General features: G+C 42.6%; 3 protein-coding genes across 8 annotated transcripts; 1 reads left to right on the plus strand and 2 right to left on the minus strand.

The window, feature by feature from the left end:
* Positions 1-1,281: 1,281 nt before the first annotated feature.
* Positions 1,282-7,264, minus strand: HNRNPH2 (heterogeneous nuclear ribonucleoprotein H2). Of its 6 annotated transcripts, XM_040999679.1 has the most exons (3): positions 2,329-3,479; positions 2,126-2,277; positions 1,282-2,072 (listed from the first exon to the last, which is right to left on the minus strand). In XM_040999679.1, exons 1-3 carry the CDS (start codon positions 3,428-3,430, stop codon positions 2,013-2,015), a joined length of 1,314 nt encoding a protein of 437 aa, XP_040855613.1. In that variant the 5' UTR covers positions 3,431-3,479; the 3' UTR covers positions 1,282-2,012. The 6 variants fall into 6 exon arrangements, with proteins under 6 accessions (XP_040855613.1, XP_040855609.1, XP_040855610.1 ...); XM_040999675.1 differs by adding an exon at positions 7,160-7,264 and having other exon boundaries at positions 1,282-3,483; XM_040999676.1 differs by adding an exon at positions 7,172-7,258 and having other exon boundaries at positions 1,282-3,483.
* Positions 7,265-7,530: 266 nt separating this feature from the next.
* Positions 7,531-21,840, plus strand: GLA (galactosidase alpha). The gene is made up of 7 exons (XM_040999835.1): positions 7,531-7,760; positions 14,096-14,270; positions 15,606-15,783; positions 16,746-16,837; positions 19,625-19,786; positions 19,992-20,189; positions 20,949-21,840. The coding sequence occupies exons 1-7, from the start codon at positions 7,567-7,569 to the stop codon at positions 21,213-21,215; spliced, it is 1,266 nt and encodes a 421-aa protein (XP_040855769.1). The 5' UTR covers positions 7,531-7,566; the 3' UTR covers positions 21,216-21,840.
* A 1,008-nt stretch (positions 21,841-22,848) lies between these two features.
* RPL36A (ribosomal protein L36a) lies at positions 22,849-25,700 on the minus strand. Its single transcript, XM_040999875.1, has 5 exons — positions 25,603-25,700; positions 25,104-25,209; positions 24,910-24,977; positions 23,345-23,467; positions 22,849-23,084 (listed from the first exon to the last, which is right to left on the minus strand). The coding sequence occupies exons 1-5, from the start codon at positions 25,603-25,605 to the stop codon at positions 23,064-23,066; spliced, it is 321 nt and encodes a 106-aa protein (XP_040855809.1). The 5' UTR covers positions 25,606-25,700; the 3' UTR covers positions 22,849-23,063.
* Positions 25,701-26,230: the final 530 nt, after the last annotated feature.

Consider the following 26,230-nt stretch of genomic DNA (forward strand, 5'->3'; position numbering starts at 1 on the left):
AATATAGTTAAGAATCAAAACGGATTTCCTGTTCTCCTGGCACTGTAACAGAAATAAGCGGACTCTGCAATCCCCCACTGCATCTTCAATTTGAATGATTTTCTTGAAATCATGCTTGATGAAAAGTTTCTCCGAATAAAATGGAGTTAGGTAACATCAATTAGGCATTTACCTCCTATCAGGCGATTTCTCTAAGCTCCCATAGTCTCAACAGCCCAATGCAGTTCCAGGGTGGCCAAGAGATTTGCAGAGGTCAGGTAACCTGTGAAGGTCAAAAGTTAGGATTCTTGATAACCAATGTAATAGACAGAATTGTAAGATACTGCCAGATGAAGATGCCACAGGTACTCAGAAGCCTCAAGGAGGTACAAGAGTTTATATCTAATTATTTGTGATTTGCATCTTATAGGAAATTTATTGTATTGGGATCAAAACAGAAGCAATCAAGAATTAATCATAAGGGAAACTGCTCCTATAAGTTGCTATTTCTGGGTTCAATGGGCCTCTGAAATCTCAAACTGGGTCTCTAGAGCAATAGCTGCTGCAACACCACTTGGCAAGTGTCAAATCAGAAACCTCCAGGGTGGGACTTAACCATGTTTTCAGAAGGTGCTACAAGTGATGCTGACACACTTAAGCTGGAAAACCACTGATATTAAACAGATTTGGGATGCCCTGAAAAACTTCAAAGGATAGGAGGTTTACAGGTTCTATACAGGTTCCTTAAAGAGGACTTAATTCTATAACATAAGCCTCCTTCTTTTTCAGCATACTAATGTTAATAAGATCTAGTACGTGGTTAAAATTACTTGCATGCTTCTGGGTTTTGGAAAACACTGTCTGGGATAAAATACAAACTCTTCAAAGTACGTCAGTAGTCCTAGGGACACCGGTAACAAGTGTAAAAGCAAAGAGGAACATGGTCACTCTTAATACTAATGAATGGAATGCAACTTAAATAGCAATTTGACATCATTTTTCAACCAACAAAAGGAACAAGGAAAAATACTGTGCATTCTTTAAGGTGGTTCTGGGAGAAAGCACAGAAACACACACTCCTGGTGGAAAAACAAACTACCACAGCATTAAAAATGTGTTATCTTTGACTCAGCAAATCCACTTCTAAGAATATATCTTAGAAATAATTAATAATACACACAATGATGTATATATAAAGATGATAATGTATTATTTATAATTGAAAATCTTGAATTTTAATACCAGAGGATCATAAATTAATGTGTCACATAGAACCAAATAAAGTCAAGCTGCACAAGATTATTTTTCCAGTTTTTAAAAGGAAAATTTATTTAACAAGTTTCACTTAGTACAATACATCTAAATGGAAATCACAATACAAGGAAAGATTTAAATCAAAGCCTCAGAATTTCATACAAACAACACGACCAAACTCCTAAGGTATTGGTATTACATCTCAAAATTGTCCCAGATCTTAAAAAAAAAAAGTGTACACTCACGTGCCTTACAGGATATTAAACCAAAAAGCTAGAATTAACAAACATGCCAATGTTTTCACTTTGAATCGTAGACATAGCTCCTATATTTGAGTTTTACAGAAAAGCATGTTTCTCAACATGCATCTGAAGTTTTCAATGTACTGTGGTATAAGAGCAACATTTAACATATGCGAAACTGCTGTAACCTAAATATGCTTCCTGCTTTAGGTACACTCCTACAACATAACTAACTCGAGGAAAGCTGAAAATTGTTTGAACAGTTATGGTCAATACTGAACTTTGTTATTATGTCCTAGCTGAAGGTTTCATTGTTTAAAATGACTGAGCATAAAGTTTTAAAACAATCTTGACTTTCACTTTACAGTAAGCAGGAATCACAAGCCTGTAATGCAAAACTGTTAAACTTAATCTTTGTTTTCTTAAAAAAGAAGAAAGATAAAAAGAAAAAAAAGGAAACTGACCAAAAGTGGTCAGAATCAACTGTATTTCCCATTTGAGCCAATCATACTGGATACACTAGACAACCCTCCCACACTATTCCACTCCCATAAATGCACAGCTTTTATTTCTGTAGTAGTAGCTGTTAAATGCTTCCTCTCTACCTAAGCAAGGTTTGACTGATAGTCACTGGAGTTTTCCTGCAGAACTTGATCATATCCACTCATGCTGCTCTGACCGCCATAACCTCCTCCATAACCGCCACTCAGCTGCTGGCTAGCAGGACCCCCGTAACTGGACTGGTTGGATAAGCCCATTCCTCCCATCATTTGGCTGCCATAAGCACCACCACTTGCCCCCGCTGTAGAATTCAGAAAGAGTTCTACATAGCTATGATCATAGGCTCCCCCACTTGTTCCTGCAGTAGAATTCAAGAAGAGCTCCACATATCTGTGTTGCATATTAGCTTTATCTTTTGCCATGGCTGCCACTGCATCTTCATGAGTAGCAAATTCAACATCTGCCTCACCAGTAACCCTGCCATCCGGTCCAATTTCAATATGGACTCTCATGGGATTAAGAGGTGAGAAAAAATTATAAATATCATTCTCAGTGGCTCTGTAAGGCAACCCCCTCATGTGCACACAGTGCCCTGTGGTGCTCTGGAAACTGGACCCACCATCTCCATATCTATGATCAGACATTCCTGAGAAACAGTAATTGAGGTCTCTCCCAAATCTATCAGACCCAAAGCCATACCCATCATTATAACCACCATAGTCATCATAACCTCCATAGCCTCCACCATAGGCACCCCGCCTCATCCTTTCAAAACCAGCTCCTCTGCCAAGGCTATTATATCCCCTGCCTGCCCCTGGTCTGTCATAGGGACCTGGCCGCTGCATGGCCATGAGCTTCCGAGGGGGATCATAGTGGGTTCGGACTTCAGCTCGGCTACTCTTGAAGATTTCAATGTACCTGTGTCCTATTCTTTCCTTGTGTTTCTTTAAGGCTTTTTCAGCTATCTCCTGTGAGGCAAACTGCACAAATGCCTCCCCTGTGCTCCGCCCCTGAAAGTCCACCGGCAATGTCATCCCATTTGGCACAATTTCCAACCCGGAAAAGAACTGAACAATCTCTTCCTTGCTACAGCCAAATGGGAGTCCTCTAAGCCGGACGAAGCCATCGTTGGCAGTATCAGGACTATTCGGACCTGTATGCTTCAACACCCAATCCATTTCAACACTGTTGGACTTGAACACTTCAACATATCTGTGTCCCATGGTTTCTCTGTCCTTCTTCAAAGCCAATTTCACTTCGTCTTCGGATTCGAGTTCAACAAATGCTTCTCCACTTGGTCTGCCTTCTCTGGTGTAGATGAAACGAATACCTGATGTGCCGTTCTGGATTTTGCAATCAGAGAAGAAGCGCATAACTTCATCAGCTGAGCAGGACCAGGGTAGGCCCCTGACCTTCACCACGAACCCCTCCCTGCCTTCCGTGCTCAGCATCATGGTGACTGTTGGGCTCTTGGTGGCAAGCCTGGCTCAATGTAATTTCAGTGTGGCTGGAAAATAAATCGGAAGACTACTGTCATGGAAAAATGCTCACAATACAGTAAAACAACAGACTGTTGACCATTAATATGAAAATCAGCAATACTGACAGCATTGTAAAGGACATCTATATAGAGTCCAGCATGGTAGCCTAATAGCTAAATCCCAGCCTTGCCACTGTCAAGATCCCATATGGGCACTGGTTTGTACTCTGGTTGCTCCACTTCCCATCCAGCTCCCTGCTTGTGGCCTGGGAAAGCAGTTGAGGACGGCCCAAAGCCTTGGGACCCTGCACCCGTGTGGGAGACCTGGAGGCTTTGGGCTCCTGCTTTACATCAGCTCAGCTCTGGCCACTTGGAGAATGAACCAGCAGATGGAAGATCTTTCTCTTTCTATCTCCTCCTCTCTGTAAATCTGATTAAAAAAAAAAAAAACTAGGCAATATATGAACAAACTGCTGTTAAAGAAAAGAAAGGACATCTGTATAAACAAACAAAAAAAGACTACAACCAATGTTTAGGCTATTCACACATTCAACAACTACTTAATTAATACCTGCTGGGTTCTGGGTACTACTAATGGTGACCATTTTGGCTGGTAGGATCGGATATTTTTGTTTCGGGGGTCATTTTTCTCCCTTGGACATTTCTGTATGGTCTCAATCTTCTGCACTCACCATTTACTGACATCAAAAACAGAAAATAAAAAAAGACTTGAAAACACTTTAAAGAATTGGTGGGAGATGTCCACAAATAAAAGCTGGCTGTGTTTGCTTACATAAAAATGAAAAAAAACTTTTTTGATTAGGACAAAAGATTAAACAGAATGAAAACACAAACAAAACACAAGTGATACCTGCAGCAAATCCACTAACATTCCTGCCACATGAACTCACGTAACGGACCCTGCGAAGTATCAAGGGCCGAGAAACAAATGGACATCACTGGCATGCTAGCATTTATTTTATCAACCTTTTGTTACTGTTCCTGCTAGGTCTAGTACTTGGGTATGGCATACAAGAATCGATCAACTCAGAGAGGGCCTACGGTCCTATGGAGCACTGTATATCTTCCTGTTAAAAGTGCAAGTACACATCATATCTGTTTCCAGTACCCAGTGCAGGGGATAAAGGAGAGACTACTTGGTGGATTTTCCTCAGAGGCAGAGCAGTTAAAAAGATTAATCCCTTAAGGGATCCATAAACCAATTTTTAAAAATTCTGACCGAGCATAAAATAGGACGGAGCAAAACAAGAAATAAGGCTGGCAAGGTAGGAATCAGATCCTGAAGGCCTTATTCGATATACAAATGCTAAGGGCTTTTTACAGGTCTTTCCGGGGGAGTGAGGGAGTGACGTCACCATAACCCTTCCAGACAGATCACCGTGGCAACAGTATGGCACTCAATCAGAAAGGGGCTGAGGTGAAGCAGGCGAGATTAGTTAGAATGCTCTCTTGGAGCGATGTTACAGGATTCACTAATGCAACAGCAGCAAAAGGGGGAAGCAAGCTGTGTTCTACACGTATGAAAAAGTGGAATTTGTGGGACTTTCTAACACATTAAACAGGGAATTCTGTTTAGTTCTAAGAAGACACAGGAAGGAGGGCGCCTGGGAAATGTTTAAGCATCATCATCATCAGAAATTCAAGCTAAAACCAGAACAACCAACCTTTTTCATCCACCAAGAGAGTAGAAATTAGACAGTGATAGCACTATCCGGGGTTCAAACTATCAGGAGGGAAAATTGCTACACTGTTTCTGGAAAGCAAATCTCCCAATAAACCCCACTTCCGGTTATGTGCCCTAAACAGATAATCTGAAATCCAAAGATTTACAGAAATATATTCACTGAAATGCATTTTACTAAGAACAACAGTACTACATGTGTAATTAAAAACTTCTAAAAACAGGTAATAACATAAGAAATGCCTTATTCTGCAATCTTTGAATACTGCAAGATCACAGCTACATCATAATCTCAACAATGTAAAATAAGCAAGCATTCTCACGTCCCGTGACCCTGCTAGAATTCCTTCCAGGAATCTGCTCAATGGAGAACTTAAAACAAGTCACTGAAGAACTGGCAGAAAATAGAAATCTAAACAGTGTTCAATAGGGGGGAGGCTGAATGAACTGTATTTCTTCTTTAAAATAGAATGCTATGCAGCTCTTTAAAAAAACTGCCCTGACCCAGAAAGATCTGCAAAATGAAAGAAGTTACATAGCATGATCCTACTTATATCAACTGTAAACGTGAGAGTATACGGATACACACAAGCATAACACAACACCCAGAAGAATGTAACACAAACTCGTTTTTCAGAACTGCAGGGTGGAGCAAATGAAGTAGCATTTTTGCCTTTTATCATACAAACCCTCTGTACAGTTTTAGCTATTTAAAGTCAGTGTGTAGGCATTTTTAAAAATTTATTAAAAATATATATATGCATGGGTAACGTGAGATGTTAAAACTGGTTACCGTGACAGATTTATTGCTTTTATCATTTTTATTTTTAAATGTCTGTACATTTCTAATTTTCTAGAGAAAAACGATTTAGTTCAGCCAAAAGTAACAAAAACAAATGAAAATGTTCGCTTTTCTGGGACTTGGTTTAGCAAATTTCTTACACGTTATAATAATTTTGCAGGTAGATGGCTTATCTGAAACAGCCTGGGAACACTGGCTTCTTGGAAAGAAAAGTACAAGGTGTAACAGCTACCACCGAACTACAGTCAGGATTCGCCTCAGTGACACTAATTGCTTATTACGTGGCTGCATCTGTAGTGATAACAGTCTTCCTATACAGCATCCTAAGGTCCTAGGGACTGGCTTTTTGCTCGCCTTATCCTTGAGATGCTTTGTCCCATTTACCAATCCTGCAGCACTCCACAGCTTAACAGCCCCCCTGGATTGTGGTAGGGAGGTTCTGCTTTATTTCTACAACTCCTGGGAAAGCCACCAGAAGGACTTTATGTGTTGGCTAAAGTAGGACTCAAGATTTCATTTGTGTATTTAATATGTGTGCTATACACATACTTAAGGGGATTAAAAAAAAAAAAAAAAACCCAGCGACTTAAGATTGAGTAGTTACCGCCGGGTGGTGAATTACGTGCATTTTTAAAACTTGAAAAGTATACTGTTATTTTTAAATGTTCAAAATTGAACGTGTGAGTTGTATTCATAAGCAGAAAAATAAACGTTGTTCCAATAGTTAATTCCGGAGAAGCACTCATTGGGCGCCTCTGCCATGCACGCAGCATCTGCCTAGATGTGATTCTACAGACAGAATTTACTTGGGGCCTTCGCCCCGACACAATCAGGCACTGGAGACCGAATGCTTGGATGGATGAACCCGGACCCAGATCACAGCTCTCAACATCTTTTTCATAACTCAGGGCCGCGGTTTTCAAACGTTTTTCACCTTATGGTCCCTCTTAGGGCTTCCTCGAAACCGGCCCGGGCACAGAAATATACAAAAACACATACAGTCACAGTCGTCCACCATTTCCCCAACAGGCGCAGCAAAGGCGGCTTCCCGGCACTGAGATGGGGGGGGGAGGGGGTTAGGAGGAGTGGGGGAGGGGAAAAAACCAAACGAAAACGGCGGAGGCGGTTCGCGGAACCCGCTCCGGTCTGCATCATCACCACCACCTCCCCGGCTCCCCAGATGCCACCTACACACCAACCTCCAACGATACCGGGTAATTTTCTTTCTTCTTCCCTCACACAGCTATAGCGACGAGGATAGACGACGACCAGAACTACTTCTGCTCACGTAAGCGAGTGGTCACGTGAGCACCTACGTCATGTGAGATCTAGGTCACGTGAGCAACTCGCCTCAAACCCGGGCCGCTGCGCACTGCCTGCTGGTCTGGCGGTAGGGCGGGTCAATATTAAGAAAGGACGAGTATGATTGGTTACAGGTACGTTTTACGTAACTATTCATTGGCCCGCCTCCGGGGATAACCGTTCTAGTTGCCTGAGTAACAATAACGTCACTCTTTAATAACTTCTCGATGATTGGTCCGCTCCTAAGGTTAAACTTAAAAGGCAGGTTACCTCCCCAAGTGTGTACTGTGTATTCACCGCGACGATGAAGCTGAACTATGGAGGTCAGTGGTTGGGCTGCTCGCTTGCCCTTCACTTCCTGGTCGTGTTTCTCCGGGGCGTCCCTGGGACCACAGCATTGGATAATGGCTTGGCAAGAACGCCTACCATGGGCTGGCTGCACTGGGAACGCTTCGAGTGTAACACTGACTGCCAGGAAGAGCCAGAATCCTGCATCAGGTATGAGATGTTAGATGCCTTCTTCCCTTAGCTTTTCCATGTGTGTTTGTCTCGGGTGTTTACGGGAATGAAGGGTTTCAGCGAAAATGCATGAGCCCAAGGGAGAGCTCCCCTATTACTACTGCTGCTTTTTTAGCCCCCGGAAAACTGTCCCGAATTGAGAACAGCCCCAGATCTTCTCTGTGTCATCCCTCTTAGAACGGGAGTCCAGCTACAGGCTGGACCCTCCTTGGCCCGTCACACACCCACACACTTACTGTCTTTCTCTCAGTTTAAGACTAACTCGGCTTAAGCCTGCCTCGACTTACCTGATTCCATTCAGATTCTTGTGAACTTCTGCACTGTCCCTGCTGGGTGTGTTTACCCGGGAGTTAGCCCTGAACACACCCAAGGTGGGTAGGAGCGACCAGAGTATGAGGCGTGCTCTTTCTTCTCCTTTTGTGGTCACGAGTTCCTTGGCTGACCATCAAGGAAGTTAGACGTGGGGTTTCTGAGATCTCCACCGCCTCACTTTTGAGTATGGTGTCAAACTGCAGCATTGACCTGTAGGGATTTTTAACATATCCGAGGGGAGAGTTCAGCCTGCACTACAAAGGTATTGAATCTGTCTGACCCTTACAATTTTTGTTTGTAAATTGGGATAAGAACTTTTTTGCCTCATGGCACTCATTCAGATGTATAATAGTTTGAATTTTTTTTTGTTATTGTTGTTCAATGTCACAGGTGAGCTTTCAATAAAATAATCTATCTGAAATAGGCAGTACCCAGCACCTAGCCCTTGGGCATATAGAACAAATGTTCTTCATCTGCCGTCTATGAAAAACAAAGTCTACAACTGTATGTACATTTTTCTACAAATAAAATCTTTAGGTTTTTTTTCCCCCTAATTTTCGAAGGTATATGTGATCTAGAAAAGGATCACTAGAGGAGCCAGTGTTGTTCCACAGTGAACTAAAGCCACCACCTGCGATGCCAGCATCTAGTGTGAGCTCCGGTTTTGGTATTGGCTGATCCTCTGTCCATCCAGCTCCCTGATAATGACCTTGGGAAAGCAGTGGAAGATGGGCAGAGTGCTCGGGCCCTGCCCCTATGAGAGAGACCCAGATAGAGTTCCAGGCTCTTGGCCTGGCCTGGTCTAGGAGGCATCACAGCCATTTGGGGCAGTGAACCAGCTTGGTGAAGACATCTCTTTTTGTGTATCTCTGGCTCTGTTACTCTGCCTTTCCAATAAATAAATCTTTTAAAAGAATCACTAGTAGATACTCTTAAAGACATAAAATACCCCATGATGCAGAGGGGTATTTTAGAGGCCATTCTAAAGGCCAAAGGTCACAACATATTGCTGTCCATAACCTCTTTCTGAGAATGTCCTTAGAGATTATGTTATGGTGTTGGTTCCATATAACAGGAGAACTTGGGCCTCTGTCAGACTCATTCTGTTGTCACCATGGAGTATAATGGATGGTAACTGAGCACCTGTGGGTTTCTTTCTTCTTTTTATAAACCATAGAGCTGTGTAATTTTTATATGATTATAAAACCAATAATTAATAGTTTCTAAAATGTACATGGTTTCTAAATGTACATAAAAATATAATGAAAACTACAATTTCTGCCATTCCATCATGCAGAAATAGTCAGGGTTAAAATGTTAATAGCTAGCCACTTTTAACCCCGTTTGTTCGCTTCCCTTTTAGCTCCTTGCTGATGCACCTGGACAGGCAGAAGATGGACCAGGTACTTGGGTCTGTGCCACTCCCACGGGGGACCCAGATGTAGTTCCTGTTCCATGGTTTGGGCCTGGCTCACCCCTGGCTGTTGTGGCCAGTGGGGAAACAAACTAGCAGATGGAAGATCTCTATCACTCTGCCTTTAAAGCAATAAATAAATCTTTAAAAACATTAGTGCAGGTGTATTTTAAAGTTTATGGAAAGCAAAGTTAAAAGGTAAAATTATTTATCTATATATATTTATATTTTATATATTTATAAATATATTGTGTCTATAAAATATATTTATATATTTATATAGATAGAGAGAAGTAACATTAATTCTTACAGATTTACAGAGATAAAGAGACACACACAGAGAAAGTTCTTCCATCTACTGCTTCACTCCCCAAATGGCTCAATTGCCTGAGCTGAGATGGCCAGGAGCCAAGAGCCAGGAAGCTCTTCCAGGTCTTCCATGGGGTGCAGGGTCCATAGGCCTTGGCATCCTCCACTGCTTTCGCAGACAGGATCAGAAGTGGAGTGGCTGGGACATGAACCAGCACCCATATAGGACTCCAGCGTGCTACAGGATGGAGTTTTAGCCTGTTAAGTCTGGCGTCAACCCTAAGATTATATTTTTTAAATATTTATGTTCATTTATTTGAAAATCAGAGTGACAGAGAGGGAGAGGCAGACCAAGAGGAATCTTCCAACCTCTGGTTCACTCCCCAGAAGGCCACAATGGTTGGGGCTGGGCGAGACTAAAGCCAGAAGCCAGGAACTCCGTCTGAGTCTTCCACATTAGTGGCAGGGGCTCTAGCACCTGAGCCATCACCTGCTGATTTTTCAGATGCATGACCAGGAAACAGAATCAGAAATGGAGCAATTGGGAATAGAAGCAGGCATTCTAATTCAGGAGCCAGGCACCCCAACAAGGGGCTTAACCCACTGCTCTACAGTACCTACCCACATCTATAAATTTCTTGAAGCACCCTCATACATGACTTCCAACTGTTTTCTGTGTAAATAGAAACAGATTTTTCTCCCATCGTTTCCTATGAAAATGGATCATGTTTATATCAGGTGTGGTTAATGGTAAGACTCCGGTGTCCTGCCTGGGTTCCAATTCTACCCCATTGTTATTTAGCCATGTGACATCAGGCAAAGTAATTATCCTATCTACATGTAAGCCGAATAGAGTGTTTGGCACAGAATGAGAGTTTCATAAATTCAAATTATGTGTATATACCATAATTCACTCAAGCCAACCCTGTTGGTAAGCTATTCTGGCTCTTCACTTTTTGTAAGTCATCTGATTCTTATCTGAGTCAGTCTTCACAAGACTAATTACTGGGTCCAAAATTATAGTCATTTTGATATGTACTAAACTAACTTGCCCAAGGATTTTACAAATGCACACTCCAGCAACTATATATATGATTGACTGTTTGCTCCCACCTTGGCTAACACTGCGTTTTTGTCATTCTTTTAAAATTTTGTCAACTTCTGTGTGTTAATTGCATTTCTTTTGCTGCTGATAAGGTTGCACATCTTTTCATGCATTGAATTGAAATTAAAAAAAGAAATGAATTGCATTTCTTTCTATTTGGGATTGACTGTTCATTTCTATTTTGCTTTGTGTATATAAATATATGTGTGTATATATTAAAGATTTATTTTTATTGCAAAGTCAGATATACAGAGACAAGGAGAGACAGAGAAGAAGAGCTTCCTTCCATTGATTCACTCCCTAAGCAGCCACAACAGCCGGAACTGCGCCGATCCTAAGCCAGGAGCCTCTTCCGGGTCTCCCACATGGGTGCAGGGTCCCAAGGCTTTGGCCGTCCTTGACTGCTTTCCCAGGCCACAGGCAGGGAGCGGGGTAGGAAGCAGGGCTGCCGGGATTAGAACCAGCACCCATGTGGGATCCCAGCGTGTTCAAGAGGAGAACTTTAGCCACTAGGTCACCACACTGGGATTGCTTTTTATATTGTTTTTTTTTTTTTCTCATTCAGACACTGTAATTTGGGTGATTCTGCCAATGTGTCAATATTGATAATTATGTAACCAAACATGTCAATCCTTTCCAGTTTAATGCTCTGGGGACACACTGAGATCAACCCATCTTCCCTAAAGATAATATGATCACCTATAATTTTCTTCTAGTGTTTTTTTTTCCAAATTATTAATTTTTTTGGCCCTGCACGATAGTGTAGTCGTTAAAGTCCTCGCCTTGCACACACTGGGATCCCATATGGGCACCGGTTCTAATCCCGGTGGCCCCTCTTCCCATCCAGCTCCCTGCTTGTGGCCTGGGAAAGCAGTTGAGGATGGCCCAAAGCCTTGGGACCCTGCACCTGCATGGGAGACCTGGAGAAGGCTCCTGGCTCCTGGATTCAGATTGGCTCAGCTCCAGCCGTTGCGGCTGCTTGGGTGGTGAACCATTGGATGGAAGATCTTCCTCTCTGTCTCTCCTCCTCTCTGTATATCTGCCTTTCCAATAAAAATAAATCTTTAAAAATAAATAAATAAATTCTAAATTTTTATAAATTCTAAATTCTATATCCAGTCCATCTGGACTTATTCACCAATAAGGAATGTCATATGTAACATGTACTAATCCTATGGTATAAGGTCCAATTGAGCCCAGATTCCATATGTGCATGAATTCATGTCCCAGCTGCTCCACTTTCCATTAAGTTCCCTATTTGAGGCCTGGGAAAGCAGTGGAGGACAGCCCAGTGCCTTGGGATGCTGCATTCATGTGAGAGACCAGAAGCTCCTGGCTCCTGGCTTCAGATTGGCTCAACTCAGGCCACTGTTGCCATTTGGGGAGTGGGCCAGCAGATGAAAGTTCTTTTCTTTCTCATTCTTCCTTCCTTCTTTCCCTTTTCTTTAAGACATATTTTATTTTTATTGAAAGGTCGGAATTCCAGAGAGAAGGAGAGACCAAGAGAAACATTCTCCATCCACAGGTTCACTCGCCAAGTCATCGCAATGGCCAGAGCTGAGCTGATCCAAAGCCAGGAACCAGAAGCTCCTTCCAGGTCTCCTACATGGGTGCAGGGTCCCAAGGCTTTGGGCCATCCTCTACTACTTTCCCAGGCCACAAGCAGGGAGCTGGATAGAAAGCGGAGCAGCCAGCAGGAACCCTGCCATGCCCTGATAGATCTTTCTTCCTCTCCTCTACATTAATCTGATCTGCCTTTCCAATAAAGGTAAATGAATCTTTTAAAAAAGCCTACAGTATCAGATGGGTAAGAGAATTTCTTATCTTCCACCTACAAGTGTCAGCATCTCATATGGGTGCCAGTTTGTGTCCCAGCTGCTCCACTTCTGATTCAGCTCCCTGCTTATACCCCGGAACTCAGCAGAGGATGGCTGAAACACTTGGGACCTTGTACCAGTGTGGGAGGTCTGGAGAAGATAGATACCTGGCTGCTGGCTTCAGATCAGCTTAGCTCTGGCCGTTGCAGCCATTTGTGGGGAAAACCAGCAGAGGGAAGATCTGTCTCTCCTCTCTGTAAATTTCCCTTTCCAATAAAAATAAATATATAGGGCCTGGCGTGATGGTTCAGTGGCTAACCCCTTATCTTCAAGTGCTGGAATCCCATATGGGCACCAGTTTGTGTCCCCAGCTGCTCCACTTCCCATCCAGCTCCCTGCTTATGGCCTGGGAAAGCAGTAGAGGACGGCCCAAACCCTGCACCCGTATGACAGACCTGGAAGAAACTCCAGTCTCAGCTCTGGTCATTGCATCCACTTAGGAAATGAATCAGTGGACCAAAGATCTTGCTCTCTGTATCTCCTTCTCTCTGTATATCTGCCTTTCCAATAAAAAAATAAATCTTTAAATATTTTAATAAATAAATAAATATGTATTTGGGGGCAGGTTCCCCCATCCTGTGATTCACTTCCTAATTTCTAAAACAATTACAACTGAGCTAGACCAGGAAGTCAATCTAGGTTTCCCATGTGCTCAGCAGGGACCCAACTCCTGGAACAATCACTTGTTTTGTGGTGTACACATTAGCAGGGAACTAAAATAATGAGCACAACCAGATTCAGCACTCTCATGTGGATACAGGAATTCCCAAGTAGCATCTTTAGTGCTCTGGTAAATGCCTACCCCTCAGAAAAATTTTGGGATAATATAAAGTCTTCCTGGAATTTGTTCAGATTTTTGTTAAATGTATTAAAGATTATAGAGAATTTGGTTTTTCAAATATTGAGCTTTCTGGTCTAAGAAAAAAATGTCTACATTAAAATCATTTGGGATCATCATAACTTAAATATCCTGCACATATTTTATCTTTAAATATGTTAGATTTTTTTTTCTGACGTGGTTTTAGATTTTCTTCAGTGGGATTTTTTTTTCCAGTAGGTTATTGTTAACATCAATGGAACCTGTTGATTATACTAACTTTGCAGTGTCATGCTCTGCTGAACCTAACTTTAATAACTTCAATTTCATCTTATATTTCTTATTGGTATTTTTATTGTTTAAGGGTTGAATGGTGGAAATATTAAGTGGATAGAGAATATTGGTTGTGATTCCTAAAAGTGCACAATTCCAAGTCTTGTACATTTAATAAATTGCAATAATGACTGGAATTTCTTTCAGTGAGCAGCTCTTCATGCAGATGGCAGAGCTCATGGTCTCAGATGGCTGGAAGGATGCCGGTTATGAGTACCTCTGCATTGACGACTGTTGGATGGCCCCCAGTCGAGATCCAAAAGGCAGGCTGCAGGCAGACCCTCAGCGCTTTCCTGGTGGAATCCGCCAACTTGCGAATTATGTGAGTTTGTACATGATTTTGTTTTCATTCAGGAGACTGTAGGCAGTTCTGTACAAGAAGCTTGGTCAGGGCTCATCACGATAGCCTAGTGGCTAAATAACTTCCCTTGTACACCCAGGATCCCATATGGGTGCCAGGTTGTACCTCAGCTGCTCCATCCAGTTTCCTGCCTGTGGCCTAGGAAAGCAGTAGAGGATGGCTCAGGTTCTTGAGACCCTGCAACCCATGGGAGACCCAAAAGAAGCATCTGGCCCCTGGCTTTGGATCGGCTCAGCTCCAGCCTTTGCAGCCACTTAGGGAGTAAACCAGTGGGTGGAAGATCTTTCTATCTCTTGTACTTGCTGTAAATCTGCCTTTCCAATAAAAATAAATCTCAAAAGTTAAAAAAAAGCTTACTCAGAAATAGCCCTTGTGATATTCAGAAAACAAGAGTCACTGAGGTTATTTGGATACTGAATGATGAGGCTTATTAGTTAATTTTCATCCTATTAGCATATTTACTTGCTTGTGACCTGGGAGGGCAGTGGAAGATATCCCAAAACCTTGGGACCCTGCATCCCCGTGGGAGACTCAGTAGAGACTCCTGGCTCCTGGCCCCTGGCTTCAGATCAGCTCTGCTCCAGCCATCTCAAGCCACTTGGAGAGTGAACTAGTAGACAGATCTTTATCTTTTCTTGTCTCTGTCTTTCCTTCAGAAATACATTTTTAAAGAAAAAAAAAAACAATGAAGGACCAATACAGTAGGAGAAGAAGCTAAGCTCAAATATGAATAAAGACAAGTGGGGATTTGCAGAGAATAAGCAGATTAAGAGGAATTGGTAGAAAATTACTAAGACACCAAGGGTGGGAAGATTCTTGGTGAAAAAAAAAAAACACAGCATGGTCTTAGAGTAGGGAATGAAGGAACTTGATCAAATCTGAACAGCAAGGAGTTCTTGCTGAAAATGGTCTAAGACAAACATGAGAGGCTAAGGTCAAGGCCTACTGAAAAAGAAGGTTGAAACATTGAACTAAAATTTCATTAAGGACAGAGTTGTTGTCAAAATAAGTCTACCATTGCTCTGAACATGCAGCTTGTGATCCTTTCAAGAAAAACTAAGAGAGGCTGATTGTTTTCTCCTCAAGTTCAGTGCTGTAAGTCACATGTGTAGTTTAACTGTCTCAGCAGAATCTCCTAACGAATTCATTTGGATCATTTTGAGGAAGTTGTGGGAAGAAAAAAAAAATCCTTAATACCTGACGAAATGTAGTTTTTTTCTCCAGCCAGGAATGATTTGCTCAGCTACTTCATGACTGCCCTTCTGTTTGGTGATTCTTCATTTTCTTTCATTTCAGGTCCACAGCAAAGGATTGAAGCTAGGTATTTATGCAGATGTTGGAAACAAAACCTGTGCAGGCTACCCTGGAAGTTTTGGATACTATGACATTGATGCCCAGACCTTTGCTGACTGGGGAGTGGATCTACTAAAATTCGATGGTTGTTACTGTGACAGTGTGGATCATTTGGTTGAAGGTATGTTTCATTCAAGAGACTTAGTTATGAGAAAAAGCAAAAACTTTGAGGCACAGGACTAATCTTCAGATTTTAATGCTCACTTTATTGGAAATAATTATTCTTAATGTGCCAAAATGCCCTACCCCTTTGTTTTCTCGTTCATTCATTTATGCATGTATGTAAAATCCATGCATGGCTAAGCATGCCTAATATTACGTACTTTTTATTCTGGAAGACTCTACATGTTAATTAATGTTTATATCTCTATATGATAACATTTAGAGAAGATTCAGGATGTCAAACTGTCCTGAGAAAGAAGCATCTTCAGCCCTTGCCTTTCCTAAATATGTATACCATCTCTGTATATATGTGTACCATGTATAGGTATTTGTGTAATATACATACACTGTCCACCTCAGAATAATCCCAGCAGTCTAGGAAGCAGTATGCAAATTTAAGCACAGACCTCTGAGTGTTCCAGCTGCTAGTTTAAAATATAAATGTGGGAATGGACATTTTGCCTTATGGTTAAGATGCCAGTTTAATATACGCATTTACCACTTTGGAGTACCTTGGTTCAACGCACAGCTCCAGTTCCTGACTCCAGCATAGCTAATGCAGATTCTGGGAGGTGCCATGGTGGCTTAAATAGTTGGGTCATCGCTACCCATGTGAGAGACCTATATTGAGTTTCTGGCTTCAGGCTTTTATCTAGCCAGCCTCACCTGTTGCAAGCATTTGGGGAATAAACCAGCAGATTGGGGATCTCTCAAAAAAAAAAAAAAAAAGGAAAGGAAAGAAAGAAAGAAGCCAGACATTTTACCTACAAACCTAGAATAATATGAGTTCACAAACATATATATATGCATACATACACATAAACATGGACATTCCAGGCAGGATCTTAAATATACATGGGAGAGAACCCCAGCTGGAAATTCTCTTCTTGCCCTTATCTTACCCATTGTTTTCTCATACAGGTTATCAGTACATGTCCTTGGCTCTCAACAGGACTGGCAGAAGCATTGTATACTCCTGTGAGTGGCCCCTTTATATGTGGCCCTTTCAGAAGGTGAGCTAGTGAGCCCAGAATCCAATAGAGCCATACTGATAGATGAGAACAAAGGAACAGGGGTTTCCAGAGTTGAATGTTCTTTGATAGTATCATCCTAGCATCTCTCCCAGGATCTAACTGGCATATGGTAACACAAGCTATAATAACCTTGGAAGTCATCTTTGATTCTTCCCTTTATCTCATTATTTATGTACCATCTATAAGCAATCCCAACAGTGCTATCTCTGAAATCTAGAGTCATTCCATTTCTCAACTCTACTGCATCCACCCTGGCCTTCCAAGCCAGTTGCATCTCTCCCTGACACTACTCTGACTACTTCATCTCCTGGTTTTCACTGTTCTCCCAACCCCCATCTATTTTTGAAAGCTGTTTAACAGGATTTGTCTTGTTCAAGTATAAATGTCATCGTATCATTCCCCTACTTTAAACTCTTAACTGACTTCCCATTGCAATTGGAGTAAAATCAAACTCCGCTGCCTATCCTACCTCCAAAACAGTGATGGCTCTTTCCCTCACTGTACTGGTTTCCTTTGGGTTCCTAAAATACTGCAGCATACTGCTGCCTCAGAGCTTTCATACTGGCTTTTGGTTTTTTGCCAGAACCATTCATACAAGATGTTTTTAAAGAGCTAGCTCCAAAATATTGAAATCTCAGGGGTAGAAGCTGTAGCACAGCATGATAAACCATCCATCTTTTGGGATGCCCAAAAACCATGCTGGGGTGCCTGATTTAAGTCCCTATCCCGCTTCCTGCCAATATGCCTGTGAGGCAGTAGATGACAGCCTAAGCACTTGGATTCCTACTACCCAACATGGGAGACCTAGATGAGTTCTTGGCTTCCACCTGGTCTAGCCCTAGCTATTGCATACACTTGTGAAGTGAACCAGCAGATGAAAAGTATCTTCCCTTCCATGCTCCTCCCTTGATCCTTTCAAGTAGATGAACATGTATTAGTTTAAAAGATATATTTATTTGAAAGGTAGAGTTACAGAGAGAGGAGAGATAGGTGGAAAGATCTTCCATCCATTGATTCACTACCCAAATGGCCACAACAGCCAGGATTGAAGCCAGGGGCTCAGAGCTTCTCTGGAGTCTCCCACCTGAGTACAGGGGCCCAAACACTTGGGCCATCTTCCTCTGCTTTCCCAGGCGATTTGCAGGAAGCTGGGCTGGAAAGAAGCAGCTGGGAATTAAACCAGTGCTCATGTGGAATGTCAGCATCACAGGCAGTTGTTTAACTGGCTGTCACAGTGCTGGCCTCTAAAATAACAATTTTAAAGAAAGGAAAGAAGTGTCAAACTAAATGCTACACACTCAGATGGGTCCGTTTCAAAAAGCAGCCAACCACTATCATGCTAATCTGTTTGTCTTCTAAGATCTTAGCACTTCATGCAAGTATGAGACTTCCTTATTATCTGTCTCCTTATTAGAATATAAATCCCATCTGGTCAGGAACCTTATCTGACTTTATTACTATAACCTTAACAGCTATTGAAAGTTATGCAATAAATCCCTGTTACTTTCTCTGCAAAATAATCTCACCTTAATATTTTAACCTTCAGATATCTTACGTGTCAATAAACTTTTATCCATTCCATTAACAAATTTTGTAATTAGGATTCATATTTTTCATCAGTTAATGGAGGCTGTACTATTTTTGCAATTTTTATTTACCCATTCAAATCACATTATTTCTTTCTGATTGTAAAAGAAATGTACATAGGACCCAGCATGGTAGCCTAATGACTAAAGTCCTCACATGCATGCGCTGGGATCTCATATGGGTGCTGGTTCATGTCCCGGCTGCACCACTTCTCATCCAGCTCCCTGCCCTGGCCGTTGTGGCCACTTATGGAGTCAATCAAATGATGGAAGATCTGCCTTTCCAGTGAAAATGAATCTTGCAAACTAGAAAACCTGGAGGTGCCAGTATTGCAGCACAAGTTAGGGCACCACTCACGCTGGGTACTTTCACATCAGTTGCTCTGTTTCCCATCTGGATCCTTGCTTGGGAAAGCAGTGGGGGAATGACCCAAATGCTTGAGCCCCTGCACCCACATGGGAGACCTGGAAGAAACTCTGGGCTCCTGGCTTCATCCTAGCACAGCCCTGGCCATTGTGGAGCGAACCAGTGTATGAGCGATCTCCCCTTTTGGAAAACATAAACCATGTGCTTGCCATTTAGGATTCAAGGGCATATTGGTATTCGGGTGCAAAATTTTGGACACATGAAAATTATGTATTGTGAAACGTCTGCATGATTTATAATTTTTTTTCTTTTTGGAACTGAGCTCATCCTCCCACCTCCACCTGGTTCACTCCCCAGATGCTTACAGTGGTGTATGTAAGTTAATGTGGGGCCGGAGTTGAAGCCAGGAGTTCAGGTGAGCCACCTGGGTAGCAGGAACCCAAACATTCAACATCATTGCTTCTTTCTAGGGTCTGCTTTAGCAAGAAGCTGGAATCAAACTGACACTATGTGTCTGAGGCGTCCCAAATGTAGCTTAGCTGGCTAGGCCAAACGCTCATCCTTGAAAAAATAATTTTTTGGCACCAAAATAGACTAAATTCCATTTTCCCACAAACTCCTGTTTGTAGCATTAACAGTTTTAAAGTTACTTCAAGTAGGGATTTTAAGATACATGACCTATTTCAGAAGCAAACTTGCAATGAGATTCTATCTGTAAACCAGAGGTTACAACTGCCTGCTTTCTTAAGTTAGACAGTTTTCATCTCACAAAGATATCAGAGAAAAGTAAAGTGTCTATCTCTGTTTTCAAAGCCCAATTACACACAAATCCGTGCGTACTGCAATCACTGGAGAAATTCTGCTGACATTTACGATTCCTGGGAAAGTATAAAGAGTGTCTTGGCCTGGACATCATACAACCAGGAGAAAATTGTTGATGCTGCTGGACCAGGGGGATGGAATGACCCAGATATGGTAAGCACATGAGCCTTCCTTGTTCAGTACCTTGCATTCAACCTGTTTCCTACTTGCCATTCAAGGTAAACAGAAGTGAAGTTCCTGGGAGGAGGCCTTCCAGAAGACTACTTGGAGCAGAATGCTATCCTCTATACAGGACGGCTAGGCATCTTTCACAATGTTTGACCTCTTCCTTTTTTTTTTTTTTTTTTTTTTGTCTCAGTTAGTGATTGGCAATTTTGGCCTCAGCTGGAATCAGCAAGTAACACAGATGGCACTCTGGGCTATCATGGCAGCTCCTTTATTCATGTCCAATGACCTCAGACACATCAGTCATCAAGCCAAAAGCTTACTTCAGAATAAGGATGTCATTGCCATCAATCAGGACCCCTTGGGCAAGCAAGGGTACCTGCTTAGAAAGGTAATTAATGCCCTGGGGGGAGGGTAAGACAGCATGCCAGGAACTTGTTCTCTTGACATCTCAAATTCAGCCAAAGGATGATACAAACTTTGCCTCCCCCCTTTTTGGTAAAATATTCAGGAGTTGACATAATGGCACAATTGGCTACCCTTTACCTGCAAGCACAAGCATTCCATATGGGTGCAGGCTTGTGTCCCGATGCTCTACTTTCCATGCAGCTTCTGCTTGTGGCCTGGGAAAGCAGTGGAGGATGGCCCAAGTGTTGGGACTACTGCACCCATGTAGAAGACTCAGAGGCTTTTGGCTTCAGATCAGCTCAGCTTCAGCCCTCGTGGCTATTTGGGAGTGAACCAGCAGCTGGAAGATGTCTCTCCTCCATAAATCTGCCTTTCCAATGAAATTAAAGCTTAAAAAATTCCCAAAATTACAAAGATCTTTTCCATTTGCTGGTTTAAAATGACTGGGGAATGGACCAGGCAGAAGCCTAGAGCCCAGAATTTCATACTTGGTCCCCCACATGGATGGCAGGGGACCAAGTACTTGGGCTATCACCTGCAGGGCAGCCAGGATTCAAACCAACCCTCTCATGGGGTCCTGCCATAGCAAGTAGCAGCTTAACCCGGTATGCCACAACACCTGCCCCTGTAAGTTTTGAGAACTTTTTTCTCTAAGTGCTTGCTAGTTCCAACAGTAAAACCAAATGACAAGCTAAAAGGGCAACAACATACTATTATCATACCTATTTCTTTGCTTTTTCAGGAAGGAAATATTGAGGTATGGGAGCGACCACTCTCAAACTTATCCTGGGCTGTGGCCATGATGAACCTGAAGGAAATAGGTGGACCCAGTTATTATACCATCATGACTGCCTCCCTCGGTAGAGGAATGGCTTGTAATCCTGGCTGCTTCATCACACAGCTCCTCCCGGAGAAAAGGAAACTTGGGTTCCACGAATGGATCTCAAGCATCAAAGTCCGCATAAATCCCACAGGCACTGTTTTGCTCCGGCTAGATGGACCAAGTTAGATTACACCATCAACCCTAAAAATACATGAACGTTTCTGTCACTCCTTTCCCTATTCCATCAAAGCTCCAAGAGTGATGGCCTTCATTATACCACTTTTTCTTGTCTCAGACCCAACATGCAACTACCTCAGGGCTTTAACACTTGTTCCTGGTTTCTGCTTTGACCATTCATTCCAGCTCCTTTGAAAGCTCAGGGTTAGTTTGGCATTGTGGTGCAGGGTACACATTTTTGGACAGCTTCCCCAGCTTGAATACTGGCTAACCCAGACTTGTGATCCAGCTTCTAAATGGGACGTAGAGGATGGCCTAAGTACTGTGGTGATGCTTGGGTCTCTCCCAGCCCTTACTAATTCCAACATCTGGGAAATGCACCAGCTAATGGAACATCTCCATACCATTCTACCTTTTAAATGTCTTTTAACATCAAGTTTGTAAAGACAAGGAATGTAAGCAACCATCTCAGATGAGTGATAGCTGCCAGCTGCCCTCATTGGTGTTCTGCCTGTTCCACTTCCTACCCAGGTCTAATGACACTGACTTGGAAGTTCCAGGTTTCAGGCTTAGCTTGGTTCAGCCCTAGCCACTGTGGCTTTTTGCGTGATCTCTGCCTTTGAATTAATCATAACCTAGTGGCTAAAGGCCTCACCTTGCACATGCCAGGATCCCATATGGGCACCAGTTCGTATCCCAGTGGCCCCATTTCCCATCCAGCTCCCTGCTTGTGGCGTGGAGAATGAATCAATGGATGAAGATCTGTCTCTCTCTTGGTATATCTGACTTTCCAATAAAGAAATCTTAAAAAAAAAAAAAAAGCATACCCTCCAGGGGTCTTTTCCTTGTCACCACAGTAGGCACCCTCTTCCTAAATAAATCTTGCTATTCAAACTAGAAAAAAAAAAAGCATAAGTGTATGTCAAAGGAATAAAGGAATAAACTGTTGACACTGTGAGTTAAGACATTACATGGATGCTCACATTCTTAGAGTCCCTGGTTGAAGTCCCACTGCATGCCTGAGAACCTTACAGGTACCTGGGATGCAGAACATGAAAGGAGTAAAGGAGCAGATGGCAAGCATATCATGTACTATGCCTACTAAAACATCTTCCCTGCTAGGGGACTACCAATAATTTTTCAACAAAATTGAATGGCTAGTATTGTTAGTCAATAAAAAACTTAAAAAAGATTTAATCATCTGTGGGTAAATGTAATAATTTGGAAGTGAACTTCACTGAGATGCTCTTCCACTAACCCAAATTGCAGATTTCTAAAGAGCTAAAATTTAAGACTTGAGGCTAAGAAGAAAATGTATAAATGTCAACTGTTCTGTACACACTTTAGAAAATGGACCAGCACCCTCAATTCCACTTGGAAGCTTAGTATACCAGGAATTATATTCCTTGCTGTTATTTCAATAGTAGAAACATACTCTGCATTATCTTTACACAAGTTACTCTAAGGACCACAAAATTATGAACACATTATATTGTGCTTAGAGAATGGGGTCAAAACTCCTTGCCAAATGACTTCAGTACTGAAGATCTGAGACTATAATGATATGGACATTACCAACCTTCCCTATTAGCCTGATGCCTCAGTCACTACTTGGGTTCAACAGCAAATGAGATCAGATGAATTTCAAAATACTTCAAGTGCCACATTTATTCCCAACATCTGACTTGAGATCAACCGGATTCAATATCAGATAGTGCCCAGTAGAACCACACAGCTTACAAATTTCCAAGAGGAATTTTATTGATGGCTCCAGTTTATTTCCTCCCCCAAAAAACAAATTAAGTGAACAATAATCTTAAGACTTTATTCAATTTGTAACAAAGCTGAGAATGAAGATTAGAACTGGATCACTTGGCCCTGTAATAAAACACAAACAAAAAACTGAGTCTGTGATTCTTGTAAAGAACCCCCTGCTCCAAGAAAAAAAAAAATCTTGCTCTACCAAGTATAGCCAACCCAACACTCAAGTCTTGAACCTTTTTATGGATTATTTATTCACCCCTCCCACAAATGAGCTGCCCCTGATTGTAGGCCATAATGAGTAGGCAGAAATGTATGTTTTCAAAGACAACAAAACTATATAGACAAGGCTGCACCTTGTATCCATAATTACATACCTTTCTCTTCTTATCTCCTCCCAGTTCAAAATGTTTACATCTCTTAATAGCCAGCATTCTCTTGGATCTGCAGTTGGGCTCCACACACTCAAGCCTCAGCACAATCTTCTTTGTAGTTTTAGCCTTGGGGGGGGGGGGAGAAAATCAAAACCACCATATCCGTAACTGCAGAAACCTAATTTCTTCAAAAATGCCTACTCAAGGCTCGTTTCCAACAGCTATTAGGGATAAAATAATCTAGAAATAGTAGAGGTGGCAGGTTATTCAGCTGTCATCACCTTCCACTAATCTTCATTTCACACAATCAAAATCCAGTTAGGGCTGGCCTTGTAAGTTAAGCTGCTACTGGCAATGCCAGCATCCCCATTCAGTCCCCAGTATGAGCCTGTCTACTCCACTCTCTACCCATTTCCCCCACCAACGCACTGGGGAAATCAACAGATGGTGGGCCAAGTACCCATACAGAAGACCAGGCTTGTGGCTTGGGCCATTGTGGTCATTTGGAGGACCATTTCTGTCTCTGCCTCTCTAACTCCACCTTTCAAACAATTTTTTTTTTAAGTTTAACGAAGCTCACAAGTATAAAATAATCAGCTCGTTAAACAGGGCTATTACTTAAGATTTACTATTAATTCTAAGATTACCTACCTACAATTATATATATTGTAATGAATATCTTAATTACTGATCTCAAGCCAAACCCCAAGTGGCACAATGGCCCTTTTTAGCAAGGAGCTACTGCTGCTAGTGCACAACTGGCAAAAGGCCAAAATGCAATTGAAGCTTCTCCAGCTTCTCACAGGTTACTCCAAAATGAAAAGGAACCCAAGCATCCCTTCTCTATACTGAGACCAAACCACTTTCTGCACCCGAATTCACAGTAAATCATTCCCTAATTTTTTCAGCAACTGGAGCTAAGTGACCAAATGCAGTTATCCTCCAGGAACTGCGCCAGTTACTTTCAATGGTAACCAAGGTGCACAAGGAAGCTATTCAGCCTGTGGAAGTCAGAAAGCCAGGGTATGGCCTAACTAGCTATTTTTTTTTTACCAAAATGTAAACCTGAGGTAGTCAAAGACCAACTGCAGGTTTTGTACCTGACAAGGTGAACAAAACTCTTAACCAGAACCAAGATCTGCAAATTGAGGACCTGGAGGGATTCACTGGCATAACCACACTTCAGTTCTTGGAAAGACAGGGTATATTACTTGATTTTTGCATCCTCCAGAAAGAGTAGTTCTTCAAAATGTGATACACTGACACTGTACAATATTGCAGACTAAAATCACACACACTAAAATTAAACTCACTGCTCCAGTACCCCCTAAATGTCACCCTAAGAGACTGGAATAAGAAAAAGTTATAGCAATTTCCCTGGGACTGACACCTGGTATGTTGTCAAGTGTTACGTTTAGAGACAATTAGGAGATTGAGAATCAGCAGATTGAGAGTGAGCAAAAACCAGTTCAGGAAGTTACTTAAAAAAGCATATTAACTAGAGCAGACAAACGTAAGGTTCTTAGCAAATTAGGTAGGAAACATATCAATTAGTCATTTGCACTAACCTTTTTCCGGAAAATAGGCTTAGTCTGCCCACCATAGCCACTCTGCTTCCTATCATAACGCCGTTTCCCTGGGAAAATGAAGTTATTTGTTACAGTGGATCGCAAGTTCTCACAGTGCCACTTTAAGTCCTCTCCCCAGCATATACTGATAGCCAGGCCCAACACATTAAAAAAATTACACACAGGCCTCTTACCCTGGGCATAGAGGGAGTCTTTGCCCTTCTTATACTGTGTTACTTTGTGGGGCTGGTGCTTGCCACACTTCTTGCAGAAGGTCCGGCGCGTTTTAGGAACGTTCACCTGGTAAACCGTACAGATGTATTATTATCAGCCACAACGCCTTACACCGCACCTGACCCAGCCAAAGCAGAGGAATCCCGCAAGGCCTGTGCCCCCTTGGCTGGTGATGCAGCCCCGAAATGCTTCCAGCAGAGCGCTGGGCGCGAATCCCCAGAGAGCGAATTCCTAACTCCTAGTCCTAACTCCATGCCCCGCTTAAACCTACTGCTTGGAGCTCAGCACTTAAAATCCTGGCCATGTAGCCCAAGCCCTTCGAGACAGATCCCAACAATACTGGGTTTCTTTGGTAAAATAAGTTCACGCAAGAACTCGGACTCATCTAGGAACAGCACCGATGACGCCGCGTGGGAAGATTAAGCTGGATGTTCCCGGCCCTGCATACCACAGACCTACCATGTTTGCGGAACGATACCGGCACGAAAAGAAAGCAGGGGGGCCTGGAGCGGAAGTATATAGGAGGTTCCCAGTCGCACTTCCTCATGGGACTCTCTGGGGAGCGACCATAGAGTCTAAGATTGAATGTGCAGCGCCATCAGGTGGCTGAGAAGACTCGATTTGGAGAGGTAGGCGGGAGTTTTCAGGAACCGCTCGCTGAACCTAAACGCGGGTTGGTTCTCAGACTTCCTCCCAACTTGCAACGCTTGTTACTTCGTATTTCTTCACCGCTTTAGGAGGACGCTGGGCGTTAAGTGAAAGAAGCAGCGCTGTTCCCTGGCGCTCTAGTCGCCGGTTCCCCCGGGGAGAAACGGGGCTTGGGCTGGAAAGGAGTGCTCCCCAGCCTCGTGTGCCATTCGAGTTCCACCTCACAGAGATGCAGAGAACTGCTAGTTCACAAAAGGCGTGTAGGAAGCCAGCTACTCCAGTTCATCTATTCAACAAATGTTTTGTGGTTGTTGTTTATTTGAAAGGCAGAGGTGCAGAGAGCTCTTCTGTCCCTTGATGACTTCCCACATACTCTCCACAGCAGCTGGGTAGGAGCTGGGACCCTCACGTGGACTGCTCTTCCCTTCGCTGCCTACCA

Source organism: Ochotona curzoniae, unplaced genomic scaffold (genome assembly GCF_017591425.1).
Source record: "Ochotona curzoniae isolate NIBS_2020 unplaced genomic scaffold, NIBS_Ocur_1.0 scaffold_1852, whole genome shotgun sequence".
In the NCBI taxonomy this organism is placed as follows: Eukaryota; Metazoa; Chordata; class Mammalia; order Lagomorpha; family Ochotonidae; genus Ochotona; species Ochotona curzoniae.

Excerpts from the sequence above, each read along its gene's own strand:
- HNRNPH2 (XM_040999677.1), bottom strand. The coding sequence starts at position 3,430 with ATGATGCTGAGCACGGAAGGCAGGGAGGGGTTCGTGGTGAAGGTCAGG. Across the intron at positions 2,073-2,125 it reads GCATGAGTGGATATGATCAA|GAAGCATTTAACAGCTACTA; the intron begins GTTCTGCAGGAA and ends TTAGGTAGAGAG.
- GLA (XM_040999835.1), top strand. The coding sequence starts at position 7,567 with ATGAAGCTGAACTATGGAGGTCAGTGGTTGGGCTGCTCGCTTGCCCTT. Across the intron at positions 19,787-19,991 it reads GATGGAATGACCCAGATATG|TTAGTGATTGGCAATTTTGG; the intron begins GTAAGCACATGA and ends TTTTTGTCTCAG. Across the intron at positions 20,190-20,948 it reads AAGGGTACCTGCTTAGAAAG|GAAGGAAATATTGAGGTATG; the intron begins GTAATTAATGCC and ends TTGCTTTTTCAG.
- RPL36A (XM_040999875.1), bottom strand. Across the intron at positions 24,978-25,103 it reads AGACTCCCTCTATGCCCAGG|GGAAACGGCGTTATGATAGG; the intron begins GTAAGAGGCCTG and ends TCATTTTCCCAG. Across the intron at positions 23,468-24,909 it reads AGCCTATTTTCCGGAAAAAG|GCTAAAACTACAAAGAAGAT; the intron begins GTTAGTGCAAAT and ends CCCCCCCCCAAG.